General features: G+C 35.3%; 1 protein-coding gene across 35 annotated transcripts in view; it reads left to right on the forward strand.

Annotated features, from left to right (window-relative positions):
• LCOR (ligand dependent nuclear receptor corepressor) overlaps positions 1–27,701 on the forward strand; it is a 124,942-nt gene that overhangs the window by 79,905 nt on the left and 17,336 nt on the right. For 15 of the 35 annotated variants that reach the window (XM_086379335.1, XM_086379334.1, XM_086379343.1 and 12 more), the window contains 3 exons: positions 6,197–6,329; positions 10,719–11,006; positions 13,782–13,875. The exons of 5 other annotated variants lie outside the window; for them this stretch is intronic. In XM_086379335.1, the coding sequence (XP_086235461.1) occupies positions 6,197–6,329; positions 10,719–11,006; positions 13,782–13,875 (515 nt within the window). Of the gene's footprint in view, positions 1–6,196; positions 6,330–10,718; positions 11,007–13,781; positions 13,876–16,475; positions 18,001–27,701 lie in introns of those variants that run through there. 15 more of the 35 variants (XM_086379356.1, XM_086379361.1, XM_086379358.1 and 12 more) reach the window with 3 other exon arrangements.

Here is a 27,701-nt window from a genome sequence, read left to right on the forward strand (position 1 = left end):
AAGAAGATTCAAATTACTAAATCACAAGTGATACAGGGGAAATCGCCACTGACCTTAGAGCAATAAAAAGGATTATAAGAGGAGTACAATTGATAATATGTATGCCAAAAGATTAGATAATTTAGATAAAATAGGTACATGCTTACAGAGACACAGACTACTAAAACTGGCACGAGAAGAAATAGAAAATCTGATCAGATATATGTTGCAGATTGAATTGTGTCCGCCTTCCTCCAAAAAAGATAATGTTGAAGTTCTAATCCCTGGTACCTGTGAGTGTTAGTTGCTCAGTCGTGTCCAACTCTTTGTGACTCCATGGAGTATATAGCCCACCAGGCTCCTCTATCCATGAAATTCTCCAGGCAGAAATACTGGAGTGGGAAGCTATTCCCTTCTCCAAGGCATCTTCCTGACCCATGGAGTGAACCTGGGTTTCCTGTATTGCAGGTGGATCCTTTACCATCTGAGCAACCAGGGAAGCCTTAACACATTTGGAAATGAGGTCTTTGCAGATGTAATGAAGTCAAGATGAAGTTTTAGTGGATTCAGTTGGGCCATAAATCCAATGACTGATACGCTTATAAAGAGAGTTGGAAAGACAGATGCACATAACATAGGGAAGAAGGCAATGTAAAGATGGAGGAAGAAATTGGAGTTATGCTGTCACAAGCCAGGAAACACCAAGGATTGCTAGAAACTAACAGAAGCTAGAAAGAGGCAAGAAAGGACTCTCTTCTTGAGCCTTCAGAAGGAGCAGGCCCTGGAGACACCTTGATTTTAGACTTCTAGACTCCAGAACTCTGAGACAAGTACTTTTCTACTGTTTTTAGGCCACCCAGTTTGTGATAGTAGTTACATTAATAATGTGTATAATTAATAATATGTGTGTTAGTCGCTCGGTCGTGTTTGAATCTTGGCAACCCCTAGCCCTCTAGGCTCTTTTGTCCGTGGGATTCTTCAGGTAAGAATACTGGAGTGGGTTGCCATTCCCTTCTCCAGGGGATCTTCCCAACCCAAGGATTGATTCCCGCATTGCAGGCAGATTCTTTACCATCTGAGCTACCAGGGAAGCCCATATTAATAGTAGCCCTAGAAAATTAGTATGACCCAGAACAAGTAGAGATTGAAATAGTGATTTTAAAATATTCAGGAAAAAAAAGCATATGGTTAGTTCACTGATAATTTCTACCAGATAGTTTTTTTAAAGAATACCAATTCTTGCAAACTTGTCTAAGATATAAAGAAGGAACATTTCTTTATTCTGTGAGGCCAGTATTATTTGAAAACCAAAACCAGGCAAAGACATCACACAAAAAGAAAACTGCAGACCAGTATCACTAGTGTGTAAAACTACACACTAGTATAATCACAAAAAATCCTTAACCAAATATTAGCAAACCAAACCTAACAATGTATAAAAACTGTTATACACCACCATTAAGTGAGATTTGTCTTAGGAATGCAAGGTTGGTATAACACCACGAAATCAATTAATTTGTAATACAGTGTGTTAATAAAATAAGTGACAGTAATCACATGGTCATCTCAGTAGATGCCTCCCAAATCCAATACCTATTCATCATAAAAATGCCCTGCAAACTGAAATAGCAGGGCACTTCATCAGCCTGACCTACAGAAATGTACAGCTAATCTTATCTGTGTTGTTGGTTAGTCACTAGGTCATATCTGACACTTTTGCAACCCTATGGACTGTAGCCTGCCAGGCTCCTCTATCCATGATTTCCCAGGCAAGAATACTGGAGTGGGTTGTTGCCATTTCCTTTCCAAGAGGATCTTCCTGATCTAGGGATTGAACCCACATCTCTTTCATTGGCAGACAAATTCTTTACAACCGAGCCACCAGGGAAGCACAGCTCACATGATACCTAATAGTAAAAGACTGAACAGTTTCCCCCTAAAATCAGGTAACCGCTTCTCTGTTCGGTGTTTTACAACAGGTTCTAGCTTTGGAAGTTAAGTGATAAAAAGAAACGAAAATTATCCCGATTATTAAAGAGGAAATAAAAGTGTGTTTGCAAATGACATGATATTATATGTAGAAAATCCTAAGGAATCTATAAAACACTATTAGACTTAATCAGAATCAGCAGAGTTGCAGAATACAGCATTTTTTTTTTAATAGCTGAATTTCTATATATTATCAGTGAACAATCTAAACATGAAATTAAGAAAATTCCATTTACAATAGCATTAAAAATAAAATATTAGAAATAAATTTTAACAAAAAGTGTAAGACTCATACACTCTAAATGATAAAATATTGTTGAAAGAAATTAAAGAAGATGATGTTCATGGATAGGAAGTCTCAATATTGTGAAGATGGCATTTCGCCCCAAATGATCTGCATGTTCCCTGTCAAGACCCTAGCTGGTTTCTTTGCAGGAATTGCCAAGTTAATGATAAATTCATATGAAGATCCAAGGCACTCTGAATAGCCAAAACGATCTTAGAACCAATTGACAGGTCTTGCACTTCCCAGTTTGAAAGCTTACTACAAAACTGTAATGATAAACATAGTGTGTACTGGCATAAGGACAGATATATAGAGATTGATGGTACAGAATTGAGATGCAGAAGTAAACTTTATTGCTGGTGATTTTTCACAAAGGAAGTTGGACCCCTTCCTTACACCATACAGAAAAATTTAGGCGAAATGGATTTTAGACCCAAAAGTAAGTCCTAAAATGGTAAAGCGACCCCATGGAGTAGCCCGCCAGGCCCCTCCATTCTATGGAGAACGTCCACGGAATTCTCCAGGCAAGAGTACTAGAGTGGGTAGCCATTCCCTTCTCCAAGGGATCTTCCCAACCCAGGGAATGAACCCGTGTCTCCCACGTTGCAGGCAGATTATTTACTGTCTGAGCCACCAGGGAAGCCCTTTTAGAAGAAAACATAGGAGTAAATCTTCACAGCCTTGGGTTAATCACTAGTTTTTTTTAGATACAATAGCAAAAGCACAAATAGCCAAAAAGAAAGAAGACAAATTGGGATTCATTAAAATTAAAAAAGTTTTGTACTGCTAAAATAGTATCAGTGAAGTGTCAGGAAGGTGCACGGATGGGAGAAAATATTTGCAAATTACGTATCTGATAATGAACTTGTATCCAGAATATCAAGAATTCTTACAGCTCAGCAATAAAAAGATAAATGTGGTGGTGGTTTAGTTGCTAAGTCACGTCCAACTCTTTGCAATCCCGTGGACTGTAACCCTCCAGGCTCCTCTGTCCATGGCATTTCCCAGGCAAGAATACTGGAGTGGGTTGCCATTTCCTTCTCCAGGGGATCTTCCTGATCCAAGGATCAAACCCACAGACCTGTGTCTTTTACATTGCAGGCAGATTCTTTACCCCTGAGCCACCAGAGAAACCCCAAAAGATAAACAGCCCAATTGAAAACCAAGCAAACTGTATGAGTATATATTTCTCTGAAGGAGATACTTGAATGGCCAGTGGGCTTCCCTGGTGCATCAGATAGTAAAGAGTCCACCTGCAGTGCCGGAGACCCAGGTTCCATCCCCGGATGGGGAACATCCCTCGGAGAGGGTGTGGCAATGCACTCCAGTATTCTTGCCTGGAGAATTCCATAGACTGAAGCCTGGTGGGAGGCTTCTGGGAGTCACATAGAGTCGGAGACGAGTAAGTGACTATCACTTTCATATTCAAGCAAACAAAAAGATGTTTAACACCGATAGTCATTAGGAAAATAAATGCAAGTCTAAATCATGAGATATCACTTGTTACGTATTAGGATGTGTGTAATCAAAAAATTACAAATATCCATGAGTATGTGGAGTGGAAACCCTCATTACTGTTAGAAATGTCAAGTGGTGCACAACTTCAGAACATGGTTTGACACTTCCTGATAGTTACCATGTGATCCAGAAATTCCACTCCTACCAAGAGAAATTAAAATATATATCCACACAAAATTTGTACACAGATATTAAAAGCAGCATTATTCATATCACAGTAGGCAAAAAGTAGAAACAACATAAAAGTTCATCAGCTGATGAATGGTTAAAATGTTTAACCTTACAGTGGAATGTTATTTGGCAGTAAAAGGAAGTAGATATTGATACCTGCTACAACTTGAATGAACCTTGAAAACATTATTCTAGGAAAAAGAAGTCAGTCACCAAAACCCAAATATTGTCTAATTGTGTGAAATTTCCAGAACAGATAAGTCTTATAGAAAATAATATAGTGGTTGACTAAGGTTGGGAAAATGGGGAGTGACTCTTACTGGATATAGGGATTCCTTTGGGGGTATAAAAATGTTCTAAAGTTAGATTATGGTGATGGTTCTGCATTTCTATGGATATACTAAAACATTGGATTTTACTTTAAATGAGTGAATTGTATGGTGTGTGAATTACAAACCATGAAACTATTTACAAAACAAAATGAATAGACATGACTGCAATTATTATGAACCAACTAAAAAGTATATTTCAGAGTACAAATTGATAAAATTTGTAAATGTTTGATTCAAGAAAGGACATGTAGCTGTTGCCTTACTGAATGCTAGATTAGTTGCTCTGTGTTGATTTAGGTAGAAAGTAGCCTGAATGCTACGTTAAACATAAAGTGTAGATAATTCTGTTCAAAGTCAACTTTACTGACTAAATATAGGGCTAAGGACACTTAAATAGTTATGCCATGTAATGTCTGATTTTTAAAAATCAATAAACAGTGAATGGCATTGAAGTGTAATAATGCAAATAAGGATTTTATCAAACTCTCTAATACCTGTTCTTGATACATTTTAAATGTTAAATTTGTATCAAAATTAGATTGTGATTCATTTCTAAAAGTTACTGTCTTAATAATTTCCTTCATCCATAGAAGAGAATGTTGGCAAAGAGAACTGTAATAAAGGTTTTTATAATGATTTGTAACACTTAAAATATTTTAAGAAATTTTAAACTAATATGGCAAACATACAGTGTCTTACGGAAAATGTTAAGGAATCATTGTTTTAGTTTGAGTGTGCAGGAGAGTTCTTCATAGTGAACTATTTGCTTACGATGTATAATGTCCTTCCAAAAAACATATTTTGAATTGGACTGTTGACACAGTTGAGTCACGGGGAAATCATGGAAAGTAGATGGCATATATCATTGGGTGTGTTTAAAATTTTTGAGGAAATCACTTGTGAATTGTAGTGTGCCTTGAACGTTTACTTCCTTTTCATTGTGCCAAGGTATGTCACATTTTCTTTTAGTATTTAGAGCACTTTAAAGTTTTTCATGATACAACTAAGTGCATGTGTTGATGCATTGCAGTGAAGTAAATTATAGGCACTTGAACTCAAAATATGTACTTTGTTTTTCTTTATACTGTTTTTCTGTCATCATAATTTACTATTTATTTATTAACTGCAAAGGTGGAAGTAAGTGCAAAGCACTGTCAGCCTAGACCAGTTCTGCCATCTGAGAGCATATTCTGAGAGTCATCTAGAATGGCATTTTGAAACTTTGATCAGGACCCACATTTTTATATTACAAACATATTCAAGCATATATATACATATATATAATGTTGAAATGTTTACCCTTAAGATAGCGAAGTATTTAACTCTTATAATACAATGCATTCAATTTTTTTTCCTAGTGCTAGTTTTGACCCATTAATTTCACAGCCCACTAACGATTTGAAAGCTACCATTTGTAAAATAGTACTCTAGGGACAGAATTATTAAGTCAAGTACTTTATTTTTGAGTTTCTGTCCTAATGGCCCTTAAAAAAATGTTTTGTGTCTGGAGAAAACCCGTTATACTGGTAGGGCGAACATGATTCTCAAATGAGATTTGGTGTTTAAGATACCTTTTCGTGTGAGTTGGGTTGTCTGTAAACTGTTGCTAAAATATAACAAGAACCGATGTATGTGAATGCTCAAAGAAATTTTCTCTTTTTTAATTATAGTTTAATTGGAGTTAACCTATAAATTTAAGCAAAATTCATACTCAAAAAACACCCCAAATAATCTTTTATATTCATTTTGCTTTTATACTTTTGTGGCGATAAATACTATCCTGACTTGAAGTTCTAAAATATTTTAATTGTATTAAACTGATTTATCTGTTATTAACATTTGTGTTTGATTTTGGATCTCTGCTTTTGATATTGAATGGGGAAGGATTTTTGTGCAAACATTTCATCAAATATTTTTGCAGGGACACTTAGTCGGTCTGGATGAGCCAGCTTCGGGAGCTGGGCAAGAAGCTCTGCTTAAACAAGAGCAAGCAAAAATCATTCGATTCGAGAGACAAGCAGAAGAGTTCCTCAATGCAGTCTTTTGTAGAAAAGGTTGGTTCCAGTGAAGAATGACATTTAGTATCTGCTTGTCTTATTTTAGTCTCCTTAATTTCAATGTCAGTTTTTAAAAGAGTTTAATTTAAACACATTTTTCTTTATTGATAGTATACTTTATAATTTTCTATATTCCTTTGGTCAAGGGTAAATTGGAATGGGTGATGCAGCCCTCTCCCTCCTTTTTGCTATGCAGTGATGGTACCGTGTAAGATTTAGTAGTTAAATAATTCTTAAAATTATTATGAATGTGTGAAAATTGTAAGGTCTTAGTAGTTCTGTATTTTGTTAGACAAATTTTCTTACCTAAGCAGTCACTGTTGGGAGTTCCTTGATAGTCTAGTGGTTAGGATTCCAGGCTTCCATTGCCGTGGCCCAGGTTCATTCCCTAGTCAGAGAACTAAGAATCCCACAAGCTCACAATATGGCCAAAAAAAAAAAAAATGAAGTCACTATTTTAGTCACTGATAACCATAAAACTGTATAGAATTTTAATAATTCCTCATTGAAATTTCATTTGGAGGAAAAAGTTTTATCTTAAAATTAGATCTGCAAACTTTTTTTTCTCCTTGATACAGCCTTGTTTTACTAAAAATTTTAAGTACTAAAATTAAAGAAAGAAATTCTTTCTAGATGAATTTGTTTTCCTTATTTATGCCATCTCTCTAGTTCCACAATGGTGATTACTATGATAGGCTTGAAAGTTTTTTTTATTTAATCTTCAGCAGACTCAATTATTCCATTTTCTTTAATATTTCTCCATGTGCTCTGGTTTACACCTCTCATTCCTTTAAAAGTGGCCTTCTCTCTTCCAGAATTTGAGGAGTAATGTTTGTCTATACACTGGTTATAAGTCTGATAAGTGCAGATTCCAACGGGTTGGTTACATACACTTGGAGACTAGCTGAGCTTCTGTTTAATGTGATTGATATTTTCAAAAGGGAGTATGAAGTAAAGCAACATACGAAATTAAGGAGTACAGAAGGGTTTTGTTTTTCAGAGGCACTTTTTTCCCTTCTTTTTCCATCAGATCTCCAGATAAAATTAAATCTTTTACTACATCCTCACTTCCTTTAATATCCTCTAGTACCCTCTGACCTCAAGCTCCCAACCAAAGGCCTCCGTGCTCACCATTTCATTTCCATAAAATACCCTGATTCCAAAGTTGTGTTCAAAACGTTAGTTTTATGAACATTTGAGTGTTTTATTAAAGTAACTCACATTTAAAGTATAAATGACTGATAGATCAGTTGTGAGTTTATTTAACTAAATAAAATATCTTTCCAGCTTCTCTGCTGTTCCTCTCCTTTAGGAAGTGCACTGGGTCATGGGTCTAATGCTTGTAGGAAATGTCATTAACTGAAAAGAGGAACTCCTCTTCCTAATTTACATGGAGGAACCAACCACTTTTAATCCACTCTGCTTAGGGGGAGTTAGTGAGGTTAATCACAAGCAGATTCTTGAAGAGATTTCTAGCCTGCTTCTCTACTAGTCCCATCTCTTTGTTGTATAGGAATAATGTAGGTTAAAGTTCTTGTAAGTGTTTTTATCCAAAAATTAAATTTAGGGGTACATACCCTTTAGAGGAGAAATTCTTACCTTGGAATAGGTCTTAAGAGATGAGAATCCTCTGAAATTGTAGAATTGTTTGTATATTTGTCTGTATACTGGCATATGATGCTTAGAAAAAAATACTGCTTTGCAGTTGGAAGTTTCCCCTTTATGTGCTAATATTGTTACTTTTAGATTTTTTATTAATCCTCTTGGGTGTGTCTAAAGATGGGCATTAGTAGGCTTCAAATTGATATCAAAAAATGTTCCAGAGATGTAACAGGCAATTTAATCTGAGAATATTTTGTTTTTAATAAATAAGATATTTGGATTTAGTCATTTGTTTCCAGAGTATTACAAATTGTTTGAATAATTGAGTATGAACAGGTTATCTGTAGCTAGGTAGGAACATTAGTTGCAAATAAAAGTAGGTTTTTGTGGTATGGACTCTATGTAATAAATTCCAATTTAAGGATGGTACAGCTGTCATAATCATTTCTTTTCATCTGGCTTTGTCACTTGTCTCTCAAAATTTGACACTTTCCTAAAAGTTAGATTTGCATTTTAAAAACATAACAGGTGGCTATGATGTAGCATTCAGTGTTTTCTGTAGTTTTAACTTTGACCTGATACGTTGTTTTTATTTGACTCAGTTGTGCATGTTTCCCTGAGGATGGCTAGGTTTATAGATGTTGTGTTTTAAGTAAATTAAAGAATGAAATGCTTCAAGAAATTTTCAAGAGACATAGCAGGAAATGATCTTTGATCATAAACACGAACTGTTTCATGAATATAGTAGTTCTTCAACAGAGGGGCAAAATATGCTGCAGACATTTAAAGATCAAAAGTAGCTATTTATGGTTTTTATCCTAAAATCTTTGACTCTTTGCAAGTCTCTTTAATATTTATTAATCTAGTTAAACGCAGAAATATCTCATAAATTCATTTTGCTTCCTGTTTGGAAGCTTTCTTTTATTTTCCAGCTTTTCAGATGATAAAAAGATACAGTAACATCTTAAAACTTAAAATTATATACATTCAGAGGATTTTATGATATGGAAAGAAAAAAAGTTAAATGACTCTCTACTTAATAAGAAATCCTAATAAGAAAACCCAGAGAAGAGAGGTTGAACAAAGCAATACATGGCTAAAATGTCATTAAACCATTTAAGGAACCCCTGTCAGTGATTGTAATAACTTCTGAACTTAATTACCTAGTTGAATACGTTTATTCTTTAACCATCTAGCATACCCATAGTCTCTTTTATAGAGAGGAAACTTAAGATTGAAAATACTTTATAGTAGAACAGAAATGTTATTATTGATAGAACAAACCTTATTAAACTCCAGAGAATTAAATATTCTGACTTTAGGATATGACTATCTTCTGATATTGAATATTGTCCTCCTTCAGGAAAAAAATTTGTTCTTGGGAGTCCTGTTTGATTTGAATGATGTGTTTGGTTTTTAGATTTTAGTGATAAATTAATAGCAATTAGTCAGTTTTTCTGACTAATCAAGGTTTCTTATAGCTCCAAAATAACTATGGGTAAAGTAACTGACCTTCTGTGGTTAATCTTTAAAAGAGTAAGGAAACTCAGGTTTTCTGAGACCCATCTTCTAAAGCCTAGGAAGTGTAGGAAGGAAGTATAAAATATGGGTGGAATGTTTTAATCAAGGGTCTATCACTAGCCATCTGTACAAAATTGAACATGCCATTTACTCTTTAGATCACATTTATCTCATTTGTTGCTTTTTTTTTTAAGAACTGTTTGTTGACTGATTTGATAGTGATCCATTCATTAGTCAACTAAATACAAATGCATACTTTATACCAAGATCAGGTGCTGAGAGTACAGGAGTAAACAAACATTATCTCTGCTTTTCTCAAACAACGTTTAATCTCCCTGATAGTGTGTTAATGACAGAGACGTGATGATAATATATTTATGCAAAATGTTTTCCCTTTTATTTTACTTTCAGGGTCCCTTCCAGTCCTGAGGGTTTTATAAGTTGGTGAATTCATATGGTCTTTATTTTAAAATTAACATTGATTAGAAATTGATAACTTAGATGTTTATTACTTCCTCTTCTACTGTGTTCAGTGGTTGGTAGAGCATAAAGAACTTATCGAAAGTAAGTTGGTCTTAAAATTTTGAGGTTTGGCATTTAAACTCCTAGCCTAGAGATTCTAGAAGTGTAGTCCCCAGGCCAGCAGCATCTAGAAACTTGTTAGAAACACCAATTCCTGAGCTTACTCTAGAACTGCTAAATCAGTAACTCTGGAGAAATGACCCAGCAATCTCTTTTTACAAACCCTCAAAGTGGTTGTGATGAGTATTAAAATGTGACATCTGTTGCCCTGGCCTATCATGAATCTTAAGTACCTCCTTTTATAATGTTGATATGCCTGCAGTCTTTAAGCAGAAAGTGTTCATTCTTCAGTAATATAGGAAGATAATGGTTGAAGGATCTAGGGGAAACCAGATGTGATCCATAGGTGGTAAAGAAGGGAGTAATTTCATTGAAAAGGGGTTTGGGGATTTCTATATCAGGTAAGTGATTCTTACCCATATGATATACTATTTGTTATCCCTTTATTTGACTTCATATTCGGGGGTGGGGGTGGTATGTAGAAATAATTTTATTAAAATTTTATTTTTAAAAATCAACTTTTATAAGCCTGCAGATTAAAAATATAGCTCTAAGAGGGAATACTATTTTTAGGATATTGCATTTTAAGAAAGAAAAATAAAATGAAATTTTGTTTGCTTGAAAGCTGTCTCTTTTTAGTACATTGTCCCACTTTAAAAGTAAATAAATCTTTGTTTACAGACAGTCCCTGGGTCTCCGACCCCAATATTCCCCTAGTGGCCCGTGAGATCATGCAGCGAATGATCCAACAATTTGCTGCTGAATATACCTCAAAAAATAGCTCTACTCAGGACCCCAGCCAGCCCAATAGCACAAAGAACCAAAGCCTGCCGAAAGCATCTCCAGTCACCACCTCTCCCACGGCTGCAACTGCTCAGAACCCTGTGCTCAGCAAACTTCTCATGGCTGACCAAGACTCACCTCTGGACCTTACTGTCAGAAAGTCTCAGTCAGAACCTAGCGAACAAGGTATGGTTTGATGTCAAGATCTCCTCTGTCCAATAGAATACTTTTAGTTTGGGGAGAAAAAATGGTATTGGCATGTAGGGCATCACTAATGTGATTTTTAAATTATTCTGGACTCTGCAGTGATAGAGAAGAAGTATAAATTGGCTACCTTACCCATCAGTAGTTCATAGTCATGATTGATGTACCACCTGGGAAAGTTAAGTGCTTATATTGTTACTTGATATTTATATGAGTATTGCATACTTTCCAAAGCATTGTCATATCCATTGTTTTTAAAATCCTTTTGAAAAATTAACTTCCCCCCCCTTCCCATCAATGTTTAGGATTAGCACCTACCTGAGAAATAAATACATCTTGTTAGGTAGGAGTTACATTCTGCATGTGAGATCATGAGGCAAAAATATATATTACTTGCATTTTTAAAAAACTCAGGGGATTAGAAATATTGAGAAGATAGTGGAAACACTTGGGTTGTTAAAATATATTCAGCATTTTATAAATACACATACATACACTGTATTATGAACTAGTTAGAATATTTTCAAAAGGTGTCTATTGGTGAGGGTGCTAATTAAGTTAAGAGATTGAGAGGGTATCAGTTTTGCAGAGCAGCTATTTCTTGAGTCTTTGAAAAGGTACTCTCTTAAGTATATTATATCTTTGTTGCTTTGTGATCTCATTTTACCTTTAATTTCACAAAGATGAAGTAATCATTTCAATTTGGCCACTATTTGAACCGCTACAAGTTATAGATTAGTGATATCTGTATTACTGAGATTTTATTGCCATAGAAGTCTCATAAAAGTGTGAATTTATTGGTGAGAAATAGATTTATTTTGAAAAGTAAGTTTAATTCATGTAGGAATCTCTTTGAAAGAACTTTATTTTGCTCATTTTAAGTAATTTATGAAGTAATGACATTTAATGGGCTGGCTTTAGTTGCTTCTTAAAGAATATTTTTTTGAATAGCTTTCCTTTGCCTTCTTTCTCTTTCTGTGAGTGAACAGCAGTCAAAATCTCTTAAGATTTCCCAGCAGGAGACCTTCTAGACCTCCTTTGGTTACCATGTTGTTTATAAAGTTATTCTTTTCCGTTTTATAGAGAATTGTTTTCTTTACCACAGATTGGTAGTTTTCATTAACAGTCTATTTGCTCTAAAGGTTGCATTTCAAACTTCGGGTTTATAATAGGAGAATGATGGCATAGAGGTTGTGTCTAAAATATTAATAATGGAGATTAACATGCAAAGATACACATTAGTCTAATTTAACTTCTTATGGCAAGTGTTATACTTGAAAGGTATGTTGTGTTGACAGCAAGAGAAATTCGAGCTAGATGATAGGATTATAGTATATCAACTTCAAATGAAACATTTCTAAAATTATTTTTCCTAACAAATTTTAATGTATTTTCAACTTAAATCACAATTTTTCAGTGATAGATTTGAAGTATGTTACCTATAATATGATTAGACTGTGAAAATAATACTGTCTTTGAAGCAGTGCATTTTCTTGTTAGGAATCTAATTGGATTAGATCTCTAATGGAATACTTGGTTCTACAAGATTTCAGTTATGTTTTTAGAAATATTAGTGGCTCTAAGAGACAACACAGTGTCCTTACTTTGTATGAGTTGAGGGCTTTTTTAGTTTATAAACTGAGTTGCATATTTATTTCTAACTACCTGAAATAGGGAGTTACAGTGTCCTCGGACAGAAGTCCCAAGAGGGTTCTGTATTGGCGTGGTCTTTAATATAACCAGATAGCAGGCCTCTCTGCCTACCAACTGAAAATCAGAGGCATTGAGTGTTCCAATTTCGAACAGAACAGCAGCTTTAAAAGTTATTCAGACTATGAGTTTTCTTTTCTAGACATGTCTACAGGGGGAAAAATGGCTTTTGGATAGAGTTAAAGTTTTCTATTTTATGTTCTAATAACATGAATTTGTGATTTTTATAGTAAAAGAAAGAAATGATTATTCCCCCAAGGCTCCCATCAGTATCAAGGCCGTGTCATTCTTCTTTCTTTCCTTAAACTTTGCCATCAATTTATAGTAGCTTATTAATTGAAAAACCTTGCCTTTGTAAATATGAGCAAGTAAATTTTGAATCTCTGCTGATTTTCCCTGAAAGTTTGAATCCAAATATACAGACTTTTGCAGATATGTCCAAATAGTAATTTGGATATATGCAAATTATAAACAGTTAACAACTGATTCATCTTACATATTATCTTATACAGTATATATGTTTACTATAACCATATAAATTTGTTTTTAAAATGAGTTTTGCATTTAAATTTTTTCTAAATCTAACTTTTATGTACCCCTGATACTTCAGGTAGCCTTAGCTCTTGAGAAATTTGGTTTTATAATTTGTATGACATTATCTCATTAATCTTATATACTTAGATCAAGGTAATTAAAAAAAATGACATCTCATAGTTCCATCACAGAGCCTCATATGATGTAAACTGCTGTTTCTAATATCTCACTGTATCTTAACATCTTTAGTGTTATGCTTTAACTTTTCTTTTGTCCTATTAATAAAATGTTTAACTCTTGGAGATGGTAGACACAACAGACTTTGATAAACTTATGTCTCTTTGGAAGAAAAAATATCCTGATTCTATTAATGAATTGGTTTTGTAACTGAAAACGTACGGCTAGTTTTATCTGTTTAGTTGAGTAAGCCTACTGCTTTGACACTTTTAGCCTATTCAGTTCACCTTGCTCCCAGTTTTTAATATTCTCAGGTGTTTCTTTGTGTCTCTGCAGACGGTGTACTTGATCTGTCCACTAAGAAAAGTCCGTGTGCTGGCAGCACTTCCCTGAGCCATTCTCCAGGCTGCTCCAGTACTCAAGGGAACGGGTAAGGGAAAATATTTGTGGCCTTCCACAGTTTTACAGGGGACAGTTTATCAAAGATTGATGCCAGTCTCCCTTGTATGTTTTAAAACAGTCCATTAGAGTAACACTCCTATGGTGGGTTACAGTCCATGGGGTCACAAAGAGTCGGACACAACTAAGCGACTAACACTTACAGGTGGACCGTTAGTAAAATTACTTTTAGTCTGTCAATCAAGTAAAGGCACAATCTATGAAATCTAGAATTGGCAAGTATAGTCAATTTTGCCCGTTTAGTACAAATAATAAATAATTAGGAATATGGCAAGAATGTCTTTGGGTTTTTTGTTGTTGAGTGTTGAGGAATATGAACCCAACCTAAATAATTCCAGAGTTCACATGTAAAGGCAGTGTTTTGTATGCTGAAGTTGTTGAATGAAAGTTGGGTTCCAGTCTTTAACTTGGTGTTGCTAACGGAGTATAGGGGCTATTCGTTTTTTCCTTGCTTGGTTTGGTTTGGTTTGGTTTATTGATTTGAACTGCAATTTTAACTCTTGTGTGGCAGTTCAGAAAATAATTGTGTGTATTTTTTGTTTTTGATTAGATAAGACTGGTTGTCGGTGTTGATAGATAACCATCTTAAGCTTCCAAGACATTATTACATGATCAGTTTTGAGAACTATTACCAGACTAAAGAGGATTTTCTAACCACCCAATTTTATAGTGTAAGAATTATCTAATTCTCTCTGTATGTGTACATAGTAGCCATTTTTAAAAGTCATATATTAAGATGCTTAGATGCCATATTGGGACGGCATTTCATAAAACTGTGTTGTGACCAAAAATGAGCTTCATCTAGATATGAAACATAGTTAATTATTTAGGTTTATTTAACTCTTAGAATGTCAACATGGGGAAGATACTTAGATATCAAAGGAGTAAGTAGGCACTAAATGGACTAACCTTCTCCAGCTTACTCTTAATTACCTTCAAATCGAAGGATTCCTTTACTGACTTCTAAAATGCTCCCTTTATTTTCTCTAAAATTCCATCATCTTCCTTTTTCTCTCCTCCTTTATTCAGTCTAAAAGTAACAGTAATTTAATTCATTTTGCATAGTTTACTAATCATTTTTTTTCTTAAGCCCTTTTTTCACTATAGTTCATACTATATATATAAGTCATCATGGTCCCAAATCATTTGGTTCCATTTATGTATCAAAAAGCTTGAGTTGTGTAAACAAGGACACGTGTAGAAGCCTAAGTGCTGTTTGCATAAATACATCCCTTGTATAAGATTTTCTTTAAACTTGGCCACCAGATCTGTGTACTGTATGGTTGAAATTGCTGTGTTTGTCCCTCTGAATGGAAAGCAAATGCACTCATTGTGGTAGAGTTTTCTGGAAGACGAAAGCACCAAACAGTACTACCCACCTTTTAGTTGAATTGTCATCCATATTATATTATTTACTGGTGACAGCAGAGTCCCTGTAGACTTTCGGAAAACATAGCTGATTTACCATTATTTCTGCAAAGTTCTGCTTTTGTGCCTAGTTAATGTAATTATTCCCCTTGGGCATGCTTTAGCAGTTACCAGTTTTATCACTGATAAATCCTTCTCTACTGTAAAAATGAAAACCTTATGAATTAACTTTATGTCAGTTGTTGATTTTTTTAAAGCATTATTTGAAAGTATCCCACTTAAAATTTCAAGATCAATGCTTGGTATTTTAAGAAGAAGGTTTCCTTCAACTAAAGAAAATGCTAAAAAATTGTTTCTATAACTCTGACAATAATTACTTTGAATAGAACTTAAGGAACAAAGTTTTTGGGAAAATAAAGGGCAATTTCTTTAAAGCTTGGATTATTTCAAATGGAAAACTGAGTGGTATTTGTGTATCTGCAACAAATAGTGTTTTAAATGAAGAAATGTGGTAAGTTATAATTTGATGGGTAAAAATTTCATTGCCTTGGTTTGGGGTTCCCCCCCTACCGTGGGGCTGGTAGCCATTTTTTTTTTCCCAAGCAAAATAAGAAATGTCATTTGGAGTTGCCTGATTTTTGATAAGAACATCAACTTGTTTGTGGGAATAAATGAGCAGTTATCTGTGGGTTCCACCAATGTAAATTGTTCATTTTATAGCTGATTGTCATGAATGTTGAATATGTTGCATTAAAATAAATAATTTGGCTTACTCTTTTATTACTGTACTTGTTTAGTGGTAACGTCACGTTGGTAACACAATTCTTTGTAGTATGGAGACTTGATGATTACTTTGTAATTAGTAATTAAGGTGCTATTTTCAGACAGTTGCGCGAAACTTTTTCTCCGAATATTTGTGAACCCAACCAGAGACTAGCTGACAGGTTTAATTTTTCTTTGCCCAAAAGCTCCTGGTTTTTTTTCTTTTTCTTTTTTTGTTTTTTGCTTTTGTTTTTGTTTTTTGTGAACAAGTTTAAAACTAACTGCTGAGACCATTTTTTTTTTTTAATTTTAGAGAAAATAAATAAATAACACAAAGTGATGTTACCCAAGCAAGGCGTTCTAATAAAGGAGTGGTCCCCTCACCCATCCCTCCCTACCTGTGCAAGTCCTGCTCACATCAGTTTCCTTCCATCCAATTAGGCGACCTGGGAGACCCAGCCAGTACCGCCCAGACGGACTTCGGAGTGGTGATGGGGTACCTCCAAGAAGCTTACAGGATGGAACCAGGGAAGGTTTTGGACACTCCACATCACTCAAAGTTCCACTGGCTCGATCCCTGCAGATTAGTGAAGAACTACTGAGCAGAAACCAATTGTCCACAGCTGCCAGCCTTGGGCCGTCTGGATTACAGAATCATGGACAGCACTTAATATTATCCAGGGAAGCCTCTTGGGCAAAACCACATTATGAGTTCAACCTCAGCCGTATGAAGTTCAGGGGAAATGGTGCACTCAACAACATCAGTGACCTTCCTTTTCTTGCAGAAAACTCTGCCTTTCCAAAAATGGCACTTCAAGCAAAACAAGATGGGAAAAAGGATGTGAGCCATTCATCTCCTGTAGATTTAAAGATACCACAAGTTCGAGGAATGGATCTTTCTTGGGAATCTCGCACTGGTGATCAGTACAGCTATAGCTCTTTGGTAATGGGTTCACAAACGGAGAGCGCGCTTAGTAAGAAATTAAGGGCTATTCTTCCAAAACAAAATAGAAAAAGCATGTTAGATGCTGGACCCGATTCTTGGGGCTCAGATGCTGAGCAGTCTACCTCTGGACAGCCATATCCCACATCGGATCAAGAAGGAGATCCTGGCTCCAAGCAGCCTCGGAAGAAAAGAGGGCGTTACAGACAGTACAACAGTGAGATACTGGAGGAAGCGATCTCAGTGGTTATGAGTGGAAAAATGAGTGTTTCCAAAGCTCAGAGTATTTATGGGATTCCCCACAGTACACTGGAGTACAAAGTAAAGGAGAGGCTGGGCACTTTGAAAAACCCTCCAAAGAAAAAGATGAAGTTAATGAGGTCGGAGGGGCCAGATGTTTCTGTAAAGATTGAATTAGATCCCCAGGGAGAGGCAGCACAAAGTGCAAATGAATCAAAAAATGAGTAGGAATACTGTAGAGTGCCAATTACTGTACACACTGGGTGAGCACTGCTGCGTGGTTCAGCTGTCGTGGCTGCGCCTAACTTCATTTCTGTGACACTTGTTTCTTTGCAGACTTTGCATTGACCTGTGTGTACAGAGATGAAGGGTGCATTCTGAATGTTGCATATTTTAAATTTTTCATGTGCAGTATGGCTCGAGATATTGTTTGGCCTTTTTGCATGTTTCTCTACAAAAGAGAATTGAGTTACCTCACAGAGAACAGATACATGGAAGTGGACTCCTTGCCTGTAGAGCCTGCATGCTTTTCTTTCTTTTTTTTCCTTAAGTTATATTTGCCTTTATTTAAAAAGAAAAGAAAAAAGCCCCCTTTTAGAAACCACCTGTCGTTTTGGGAGCTTTATCACTGCAAATTGGAAAGCCATCTTATAAAATTATTCACATTTTTTTCTTCAGAGATTCAACTAATGTAAGGGTTAAACTAAAGAAACTAAGGACAATGAACCTTTGAATTTAAGAAATTTGACTGTTCAATGATAAATAATTCTTTGGATCAATTAACATTTTTATGGTTTCCCTTCTCACTGTTAAGTTTACTTAACAAATTAGCAGTCTGTTTAGTGCTCACCCAGAGGGGAAGGAGGTGGAAAGTGTGCACACACTGCCTTCAGAAGCGCTTCGGTCAATTACGGTGTAACACTACCTTTGCTGTGATTTCAGTTGGGGTTTTCTAAGGGTAGGATTTGGTCTCACCCAACAAGTGAGGATATAGCCTTATCTCATGGAGGACGAGCTCCCTTCTTACTCAGGAGCAGTCAGGGTACAGTACATAAAACAATAGAGGATGCCTCATTTTAGCAAACTAAGTTTCTTTGTATTCTTAAATCTTTTTACAGATTTGATCATGTGCTAACTAACGACTGAATGTCAGTTGCAGCAACTATTTTAAAATTTTTAAGATCTGTTTGTTGGGGGGATGGGAGAAATAGGGGGGAAATGTGTGTGAGTAATTATAATAATGCAAAAGTGGTATCTAGATTTTACAGCCTCAGTAATCTGCTCAAATATCCACACAAGTGAAGAATCTGTGTTTGTGGTGAGAGAAAAAAAACACAAACCCAAGGTAACCTAATGTGATTTAGGTTGCTTTCACTTCTAACAATAATTCAATCAGAAATCAAGCTCCTTAGCAATTCTTTTTTAACTAATTCAAATACTAGTACAAGGTGGGCAGGGATTTTTAGTTTTTAATTTAATTTGTTGTTTTGAACTTTTTTTGGCATCCTACATACTATCCCTTTCTCAACTTTTCTGCTATTTAGCCAATTTTTATGGTTGTTTAGCACACCGTTAGCACAGGACCTTTCAGATTATGTTCTGTATAAGCACTCCTTAAAGAACGTCTAAGCTTTTTTTTTTGAGATGGGCTTTTAAAGTCACACTGATAAGGCTTGTGACATTTATTTTCTACAGTTTCTTCTGCAAGAATAACAGGTAAATAAAGCCCATGAAATTTAATTTTGCATCATGACCAAATTGAAATTACTCTTTCTTCAAAACAAAATCTACCATACATGACCCTATATTCTTACCTACTGAAAAAGGTGATCAGGCCCTTCTAAATGCTTAACCAAAAACAAACCCCAAAAAGTCATTGGATTTTTTTTGGTGAAATAAAATCAAACTGGGAGCGTTAAGTTGAGGTTAATGATTTCTGATGGATACTAACAGTTTGAGGAGTAGGTCCAGACATTCCCAAGGCGTAAATTCTTGCCTGGAAACTTTGGAGCAGTTAATTAGGTTAACGATAGTTTTTCCTTGGCACCCTTTGTGTTCAAAGGTTAGGCACACCATTGCTGTTACTAAAATACACACATTCTTGGCATAGCCTGGGCTTGGGTTCCTCTTTTGGTTTGGTTATTATGTGTAGCAGTTTGATCGGTGGATGACTGAGCCTGTTTCCTCTTAGTTTGCTAGTCTTCTCAGCAGAAAAAGCAGTTTGGGTTCAGAGCAGTGTATGACTCTGCAGTATTTTCTAGCCTAGCTAGAAGTTGCAATAAAAATACTTAATGAAATATATGGTTTTCATCTGCAGTTGAAGGAAGTAGTAGAAGTTTTGCTAAAAGCAAAGGACTAAGCTTATGAAGGAACGCCTCCTTTGTTCCACACTCGATTTGTCACACACAATTAATTGTAACCATGGTGCCTTTTTGCATGATGTTTAGGGGCATTCTATAGCCCAGCATTGCTGCAGAAAGGTCCTTTGAGCAATTAATTTGTGCTTCTTTTTAATCCCCTCAGAAAGGCATCAATAAGGCCCATTAAAAAATCTGGCCCTAAAAGTTCAACTTTTGTAGAGTTTTACTGTTCAGAGAGGTTTTAATCCCATGTGGTAGTCTCTAAAGTGACGTATGAGTTGAGTTATGTAAATTTTGTCATTGTAGTGTAATGGAGTGATCATTTTACTAACATAAATATTTTCTATGTGTGTTTCAGTGGATGACAATCGAGCAGCAGAAGAATGGTGTGCCTACCCTTTAATGCTGCAGTTTAAATAAGAGAACTTGTATTGTGTCATTTCAGATTGTAGGCTGAGAGTTGTAAATAGTGAAAATTTGAGTACTTCTATTATTTGTTTTGGTTAGAAAGTGAATTTAAAAAACAAACCAAACTCTAAACTTTCTCAGATTAAAAGTCCTGAGACCTGAAGATTGTAATATTCATGTCTGTGAAGCTTTTAAACATTACACTTGAGATCAGTCATGACTTGATATTCAGGTAAATTTTCTTTTCCAAGAAGCTTTTGAATAAGCATATTTCCTCCAAAGGTCGGTTGGTCTCTCTCTCTTTTTCCTTTTGAGTGTAGATTATTTTAAAGCACTAATTGCATTACATTGGTAACTGCAATATAAAATAGCCATTATTGTTTTGTGAAGCATGGTTGAAATTAGATAGTGGTCCCTTTTAAATTTCATGAGCCTCTCAAAAAAAAAAACTTTAAAAAAAATACAGAAAGCTGCTGAATATTTCAAAAGATATATATTTTACCTTATTGTAGGTTTTGTAAAGTTAGTTTGTAATATTCAGGTGCACTTTTAATGTTAAATTTTGTGTTCAGAGTTCCATTATACCACGTGTTCCTTGGATGTGGCTCGTCACATGGCTGGCTCTCAGTCTTGGTGCCGCAGTGATCCCGTAATATTTGATTTCCCTCTTGATTTGCCACTATTCTGTATTGGCACTTTCAGTGTAGATATTCTAGTTTGGGGACATCCTCATAAATGTGTAATAGCGATTGGTCCATTCGCATGCTTAATTTCTGCTAATCAGAGTTTTGCATGGCCCAAACAACAGTTGACCATTTTTATGGTATGGGAAGGTATAGTTCACAACTATCTTTGTCACAAAAGCCTTTTCTCCTTTCATTTTCCAGTAGGCAGATGATGGCATTACTTCAACTGTATATTATTCAGACTAATGTTAGAAAGAGAGAGTGTATTTAAAATCAATTCCTACATTTTTTATGAGAAAACATAGATATAGAGTAGATAAGCTATGGCACTATAAAGTCAAAAAACACTAATTCTGTGGAAGGATTTCTAGGTGGTATTTTTATCATTAGCATTCTCACTTCTGAAACAGAGTCATCAAGCTTGACAGTAATGTGTTTATCACTTGTTCAGAAGGCTTACAAGTGACTGAACTATGTTTGTGATGAGCTATACACTTTTTTTCTGTTCCCCAAATACCATGAAGGACAAGGTCTCTCTTTCAGGAAAAATAATTTATATTTGTGTATAATACTTTTTAATGTTAAGTTTGTTGTTATTCTGAAGTTTAGATGTTGCTTGACAAACCTTTGCTGCAGCAGATCATGGATATGAGTAAGGCTTTGTGTGATAATAGGGGTCCTTATGTGAAGTTAATTACTGTTCAGTTCTGGTGAGCAAGCTCAACAAGTGTAAAGTGTATATTAGCTTTATTTGGTACACTTTTACTTTACAATATTGAAGTGCTTTTAGAACTCTGGTTATCTTATATAAACCATTACCTCAATCAATTGGCATTTCCATTCCCCAGCATTTTACCTGAGCTATTTATAAGATGAGCTATATGGGATCAGATAGTAAAATAGTAAGGCACAATGAGAAGTTTAGTTCCGAATTTTCTGGAGAGAACTCTAAATTAGACTAAAAATGACTACCTGCAAAGGCTCATACCATAACTACCTTTTATCATTAGGCAGTACGTAGCAGCCTTGGAGCTGCTAGTGAGCTGCGTGTTCTCCCCCTGCCCCAAGTAAGCACATGGTGCGAGGCTTGGCTAAGCCTTTGTGACTCTTTATTATTTCATTGACCCATAATAGTGACGCTTGGATTCAGTCAGTTATTTTTATAAAACAAATTATTGAGTCAGCCCAGTGTCAGAACCTGAAATTATTTTGAGTAGTTACAGCTGATATGACAGCTCAGTGTCATTTTCTAAGAGCTGTTATCTCTGTAGGTTTAGTTTTGAAACGACACATCTTTCTTTTGTAATTATTCTTTGTTTAAATGCCAGAGTTTGTTTTTATGTGACCCACCCTTTTCTATGTATTCAGGTTGCTGTCGTTGGTGATGGAATATGGCAATAGACTGAATTGCTCTACTTAGTCTTTTATAGGAGACATTAAAAGTTATAGGTTAAATTTTGACCTTCATGAAGATAGCAAAGATTGTTTTCCTTGTTACTTTCCATTATAATTAGGTCTTCATTAATACTATGGTCAGGCCAGTGTTATCAAACTTAATGGCTTTAACCAAACAGCCCATTTGGAAACTTGATTAAGCTATATAAGGATTTTTTTTAATCTAATTGCTTTCAAGCACTACTGAAAAGGAAAAAAGTATAATCGTGGTACAAGGAATGCAGACCTCCAAAGTCGTCTTAGTTTTTTTCTGGATACATTCTGTCCTTGAGACTTGAGTAGGATTTGTGAACATGGTGACTGAAGGGAAAATAGAGGAAATTCTTTTCATATTCTCTGTCTCTCATTCCCAAATAAACTCGCAGTTGCTTTTTAAAGAAGCAGACATTGGCCCTGTAGCTGTGTGCCCTAAGTGTTATGAAGGAGATTGGAAGAGGGAGTTGGGAAGTAGGGTGGGGGGAAGTAAGTAAAGCTGAAGGAAGGATTCCGCCCTATAACTAAATAACTAACTAAAACTGAGTCGCAGGATAGGGCACATGGGACAGTTGGGCCGCCTTCATTTGATAGTCAGAAAAATCTTCTAGATTATTTGAAAAGTGAGAATCAAGACAAATAAATGTTGGCTTGACAGATAACAAAATTTGAGTTAATTCTGCAACTATTGGGGGGGTAATTTTAAGGTTTCCAGTTCACGTAGAGCTATATCAAAAGCCGAAAAGCAAGCACTTTTAGTTAATCGTAGATTTATCGGATGTAGCAAATATTATAATCATAATATTTAATCTTTACTGTTTGAATATGAAAATAAACTCTTTACCCCATCTTGAACTGTCACTGAGCAGGTTCAAGATGGTGTTTTCAACACTGGAAATGACCCTACACACATACCAAAAAAATCTAAAGCAGTTAAGACATATTTTAAGATCCATACCTCTTAGACTTTTTAGATTTGTCTTGGGAAAGAATTTATGAACCTGTAACCAGTATTAGTGCAGTCTTGGGTTCCTTGTTCTGCATAATTGCACCCTTTCTCAGGTATGTCCTGAAAACATAAATTTTAAAATAATCTCTTTAGAGATTAGATTCTCAGTGGATAGTGTGTAAGGGGACTGGGGTGGGGGGGCGGCGGGAGGGTTGGACACAGGACACTGACACAGTAGAGCAGGGATTTTTAACATACAATCGCCAAATAGAATTTCAATCCGGAATATTTTACCCCCTCAGAAGAAGTTGAATAACATTCTGTTATTTGGTGACTACTCGGTGCTACACTCCTAAAAGTCTTTTCTTTCAATCCAGGTGACTTTTCCCTGCTTGGTGGAAGGGTATATAGTTAACTTTACTGTCACTTAGGAAAGCACTTGTCTGAAATGTTTAAAGTACTAGAAAAGGGATAATTCAGCACTTTTTCTGTTACAACACTAAAGTCTTAATTTATCTTCAGAGTCTTAGGTACTGTAAGTTTTAGGGTGATTATTTAAAAATATAAAGCATATTACATACTATGGGATCAGATCACATTTACACAAATAATTCTTGTCTTAATTTTTAAAAAGACAATAACATTTTGTACCTTTCAAGCAATTCCAAGTGACTGCCTCATTTTCCCCATTTCATTAAGCATTTCAGGCTGAGAATTTGGAATTTGAGAGGAGGTGAGGGGGAAATTCCCCAAAATGAAAAATTGTGTCAGACAGTTTTAGAAAAATAAATCACTAGGAAAATGGGTAGGGATTCTCTCTCCCTTTAAGTCTTCAGGGAATGAGCAGTATTTAGAATCTTTGGCTGAAATTCAAGCCTTTTTACTGTGTAAATTTTTAATATTAATTCACTGACATGCTTTTTACATCAGAGGACTGAAAATGGATCTTAATGTTTTTAAGTTGTGGAAGGGTATATTTCTAAAATGAGGGGGGGATAATTAACTAGGTTAGTATACCAGCATTAGTAAGTTTAAGGAATTTTAGTATGTAATAGCAAAGTGTTTGATTAAAAGTCTAATCCTATATTGCTAGTCGAAATTAGTTACATTCTGATCTAGGAAAGATATAGTCATTGGATATTGATATGCTGTGCTGTCAGAAAACCAGACTAAGATAGAAACCTTTATCTGACTCCCACATGTTGCTTGTTCTGATGGGATGTATACTTTACAGCAGCTTATTGCTGCTTTGAGAAGAAATGTATAAACTATACATTTGGAGTGTTTGCATATAATTCTTTATAACCTCCACTTTAAACTGTCAGACATTGGTATTTTATCAGTCCACACTGGTAAATAAAGCTAATGTTCTTAGGAATCCAACTTGTACACACTGTTTAAAAACCCTCAGGGACAGTTTACACACTATTCTCACTCAATTCAGGTACTTTGATGCTATTCTTAAACCTAACAGTGACTTGTATTTTTCTGTTTTGCTTTTATTTTGACGTGCTGGTAGCACATCCTTGATGAATGTCAACTTAAAAAACTCAGTTCAGGTATCCAGGTATAACTCAGCCAAACAGATTTTAAAGCTGCATATAACTCTCCAGCACACGGTGCCTCACACTCTTATAGTGGCATTCTATATATTCAGTTATTACTACTGAGCAGATAATATGGGGGTTCCTGTTAACAGTGTATTTAAAAAAACAAAACGTGCATAAATGTATAGCCAGCACATGCAACACACATATACACAGTTCAACTATATATTTTTAAATGCCACTAATAGCCAGCACAATTAAAGGACATTCCTTGCTGCCTCTGTAAAATACGACAGATGCAGTTCTTCCTCAATGTGGCTCTTGCTTCTTCACCATACTACTACTAAATTCAAGCACTGGTCCTTGGGTGTCTGACCTCTACATTCTAGTTTATGCAATGTCTTTAGAGAATTCTGTGCACTGGCCACTGTGATGGAACCATTGGGCCAGGAGTGCTCTGAGTTTATTAGTAGTGATTCTGCCAAAGTTGGTGTTGTAACATGAGTATGTAAATGTCAAAAAATTAGCAGAGGTCTAGGACTATATATCAGCAGACAATTTTGTCAGTATATTTTGTAGCCTAGAAGCCCTCAATGACAAGTTTCTGATGTGAAGTTCTAATTTCAGCTTTAGCCTTTCCATCTTTTAATGTTAAGACTTGTCTGCTAGAGATCTTTATTCTTTAAAACTACTTTTGTTTTCTGCAGTACTATCTGTGGTTAACAAAACAGATTATTCCTCTGCTTTAATATTTGATATCTTACATCTAAAAGGCATTCTCCATATATAAAATCTAAAACCTTTGAAGATACAGAAAACGGCATCTTTCAGATTTCTAGAAGTTTGAGTGTCATGCAACAAAACAGGAACCCCCTTTACTCTTATGGACCTCATTTCAATATACTGTTTACAGTTTGACGGAATTGTATAATTTAATATTTCTCTTGTACTGTAGTTTATATTTATTTACAGATTTTTTTGTACGGTGTGATTTGAACTTTTTGTTCCTTGCTATGATCAATGTTTATGTAGTAGAGCACTTACGATCACAAATTAAGTTCTTTGGTTTGATTGCACTACATTAAATTTTTTTAATGCAGTTCTGATTTTTGACTGGACTAAAATAAGCTGTGTCTTAATGTATGTGATGAGTACTTAAAATTTTAATCCATGTGGTCCCCCCCTTTTTTTTTGCATTGTATGTCAGACGCGCTAGTTCTTCCGTGCATGTGTAAGAGTTAATGGTTCCATTGTATTATTTGACCATGACATTTTGGAGAAACATTCCCAGCTGTAATGTTGTGTATGGTAGTTCTCACTGGATGCTAGACTTTTCAAAACCACTATTCTTCTAATAAATTTTGTTGTGAAAACTGTTTTAAAAGCTTGGTTTCTACTTCTTAAGGGTATAATGCTCTTAAAAAAATCCACAAAGGGGGTAAGATTTCGAGGTGCACTATAAATGCACGTGGTAATCAAAGTTTGTATTTTTTTTTTTTCCTTGGTGATAATTTATTTCCATGAAATCTCTTAGATAACCAGAAATTGCTGCTTCAGTATTTGGATTTGGTACTGCCTTGGAACTGTCTTTACTAATTTGATACTCCCCTACCTCAGTTCTCTGAATTGGATTATTCACTGTTTTCAGCTCAACAAAGTATATTGATAATTTTCATAATACCTGCTTGCTGAACTTAATTTTTCATAATTTTATTATAGTAAAACTCTAATCTGGGATTACTTGCCAAGAATAATGATTGACGCATTTTTGTTTGCTCTGAAAGCACTGTCAGTCAATTAAGGTTATTTTAGCAGTTCTGATTCTTGGGAGAATGCTGGTATTTCCTTTTATCAGCATGTATGTTGTTCAGCATTAACTTTGTGGTTTTAGAAACTAGGGATATAAAAAAGTTTTTTATTACAGAATGATTTCCATTGTCAGATGGTTAAAGAACAGCTGAATTATAGTGATAAAGATAGAAATGATACACCAAATGTTTTAGAAAGCTGCTTTTTCAAGCTTGTGATACTCATGTAGTATAAGCTGGTTGAAGTGATTTTCAGTCACTTCTAATGGCATTTTATATTTTTTGTTACTGTTGGTCTAGGTTATCTTTTAGTTAAGATTTGTCTCATTTCTTTGGCTGCCTCGCTAGCACTTTTCTGCCTTCTGGCTTGATGTTTATAAAACTGGAAACTTTGCTGGCACTACAGGCTTGTTCGTTGGCTTCACGTGGCCCACTTACTCAGTTACGTCATGTGTCTGTAGAATGGTTTTCTGAAAACCTAAGTATTATTTCTTTGTACAAAACTGTGGCTACATGTTTCTTGTCATTATCCATTTTTAACTGGTGACCAGGTCAGTTGTGGTAGGATTTTAATCTGGCATCTCATCAGTGAACTTATCCTAGTGATCCTATCTTCGTGTTGATAGCTCTTCAATTATGACCTGATTTTTAAAAAGGACTTATTTCTTCTAACCCAAAATTTTCTCCTCTGATTTTGCTGATACTTTGGAATTAATTCAAGAACTCTTAGGAATCAGAAATCACATGAGGGAAATGATGTGCAAAATGGTCTCTGCTCTCTGACTTGTGGAGTTATTTTTTCCTCAAGGACTGTGAATTTCTCTCCCCAGACACTTGTATTCAAATGTAAAAACATAACCCAAGTCATAAGATGTTAGATTTTGTATCTGAAATGAGTGAAAATCCTTTTCTTGGCAATGTATAAAGTCACATAAGAGATAGCTGTTCTTATACTCGATTATCACTTTGTCATTATTTGCTTCTAAGTGGTAAGCATTTAATAGAGAATTTTATTCATCATATTCACCTTTTAAGTTGGATGTTTTGCTGTTTAGGGAGAAATGGTAGTGTTGGTATCAAACTGTGTTTGTAACTAGAGTAGACAGGCTTGTTTTCAGAGGTTAGTGGAAAAGAAGTGTTCTCAAAACATTTTTTATTTTGTTTATTGTTTTTTTCTCAAAAAATACTTTGTTTACTTATTTATTGGGCACATGGCACGTGGAATCTTAGTTCCACAACCAGGGATCGAACCCTTGCCCCCCTGCAGTGGGAGCTGAGTCTTAACCACTGGACCACCA

Source organism: Bos grunniens, chromosome 26, assembly GCF_055505025.1.
Source record: "Bos grunniens cultivar Pamir isolate PY7600 chromosome 26, Bosgru_T2T1.0, whole genome shotgun sequence".
NCBI classification, from domain to species: Eukaryota; Metazoa; Chordata; class Mammalia; order Artiodactyla; family Bovidae; genus Bos; species Bos grunniens.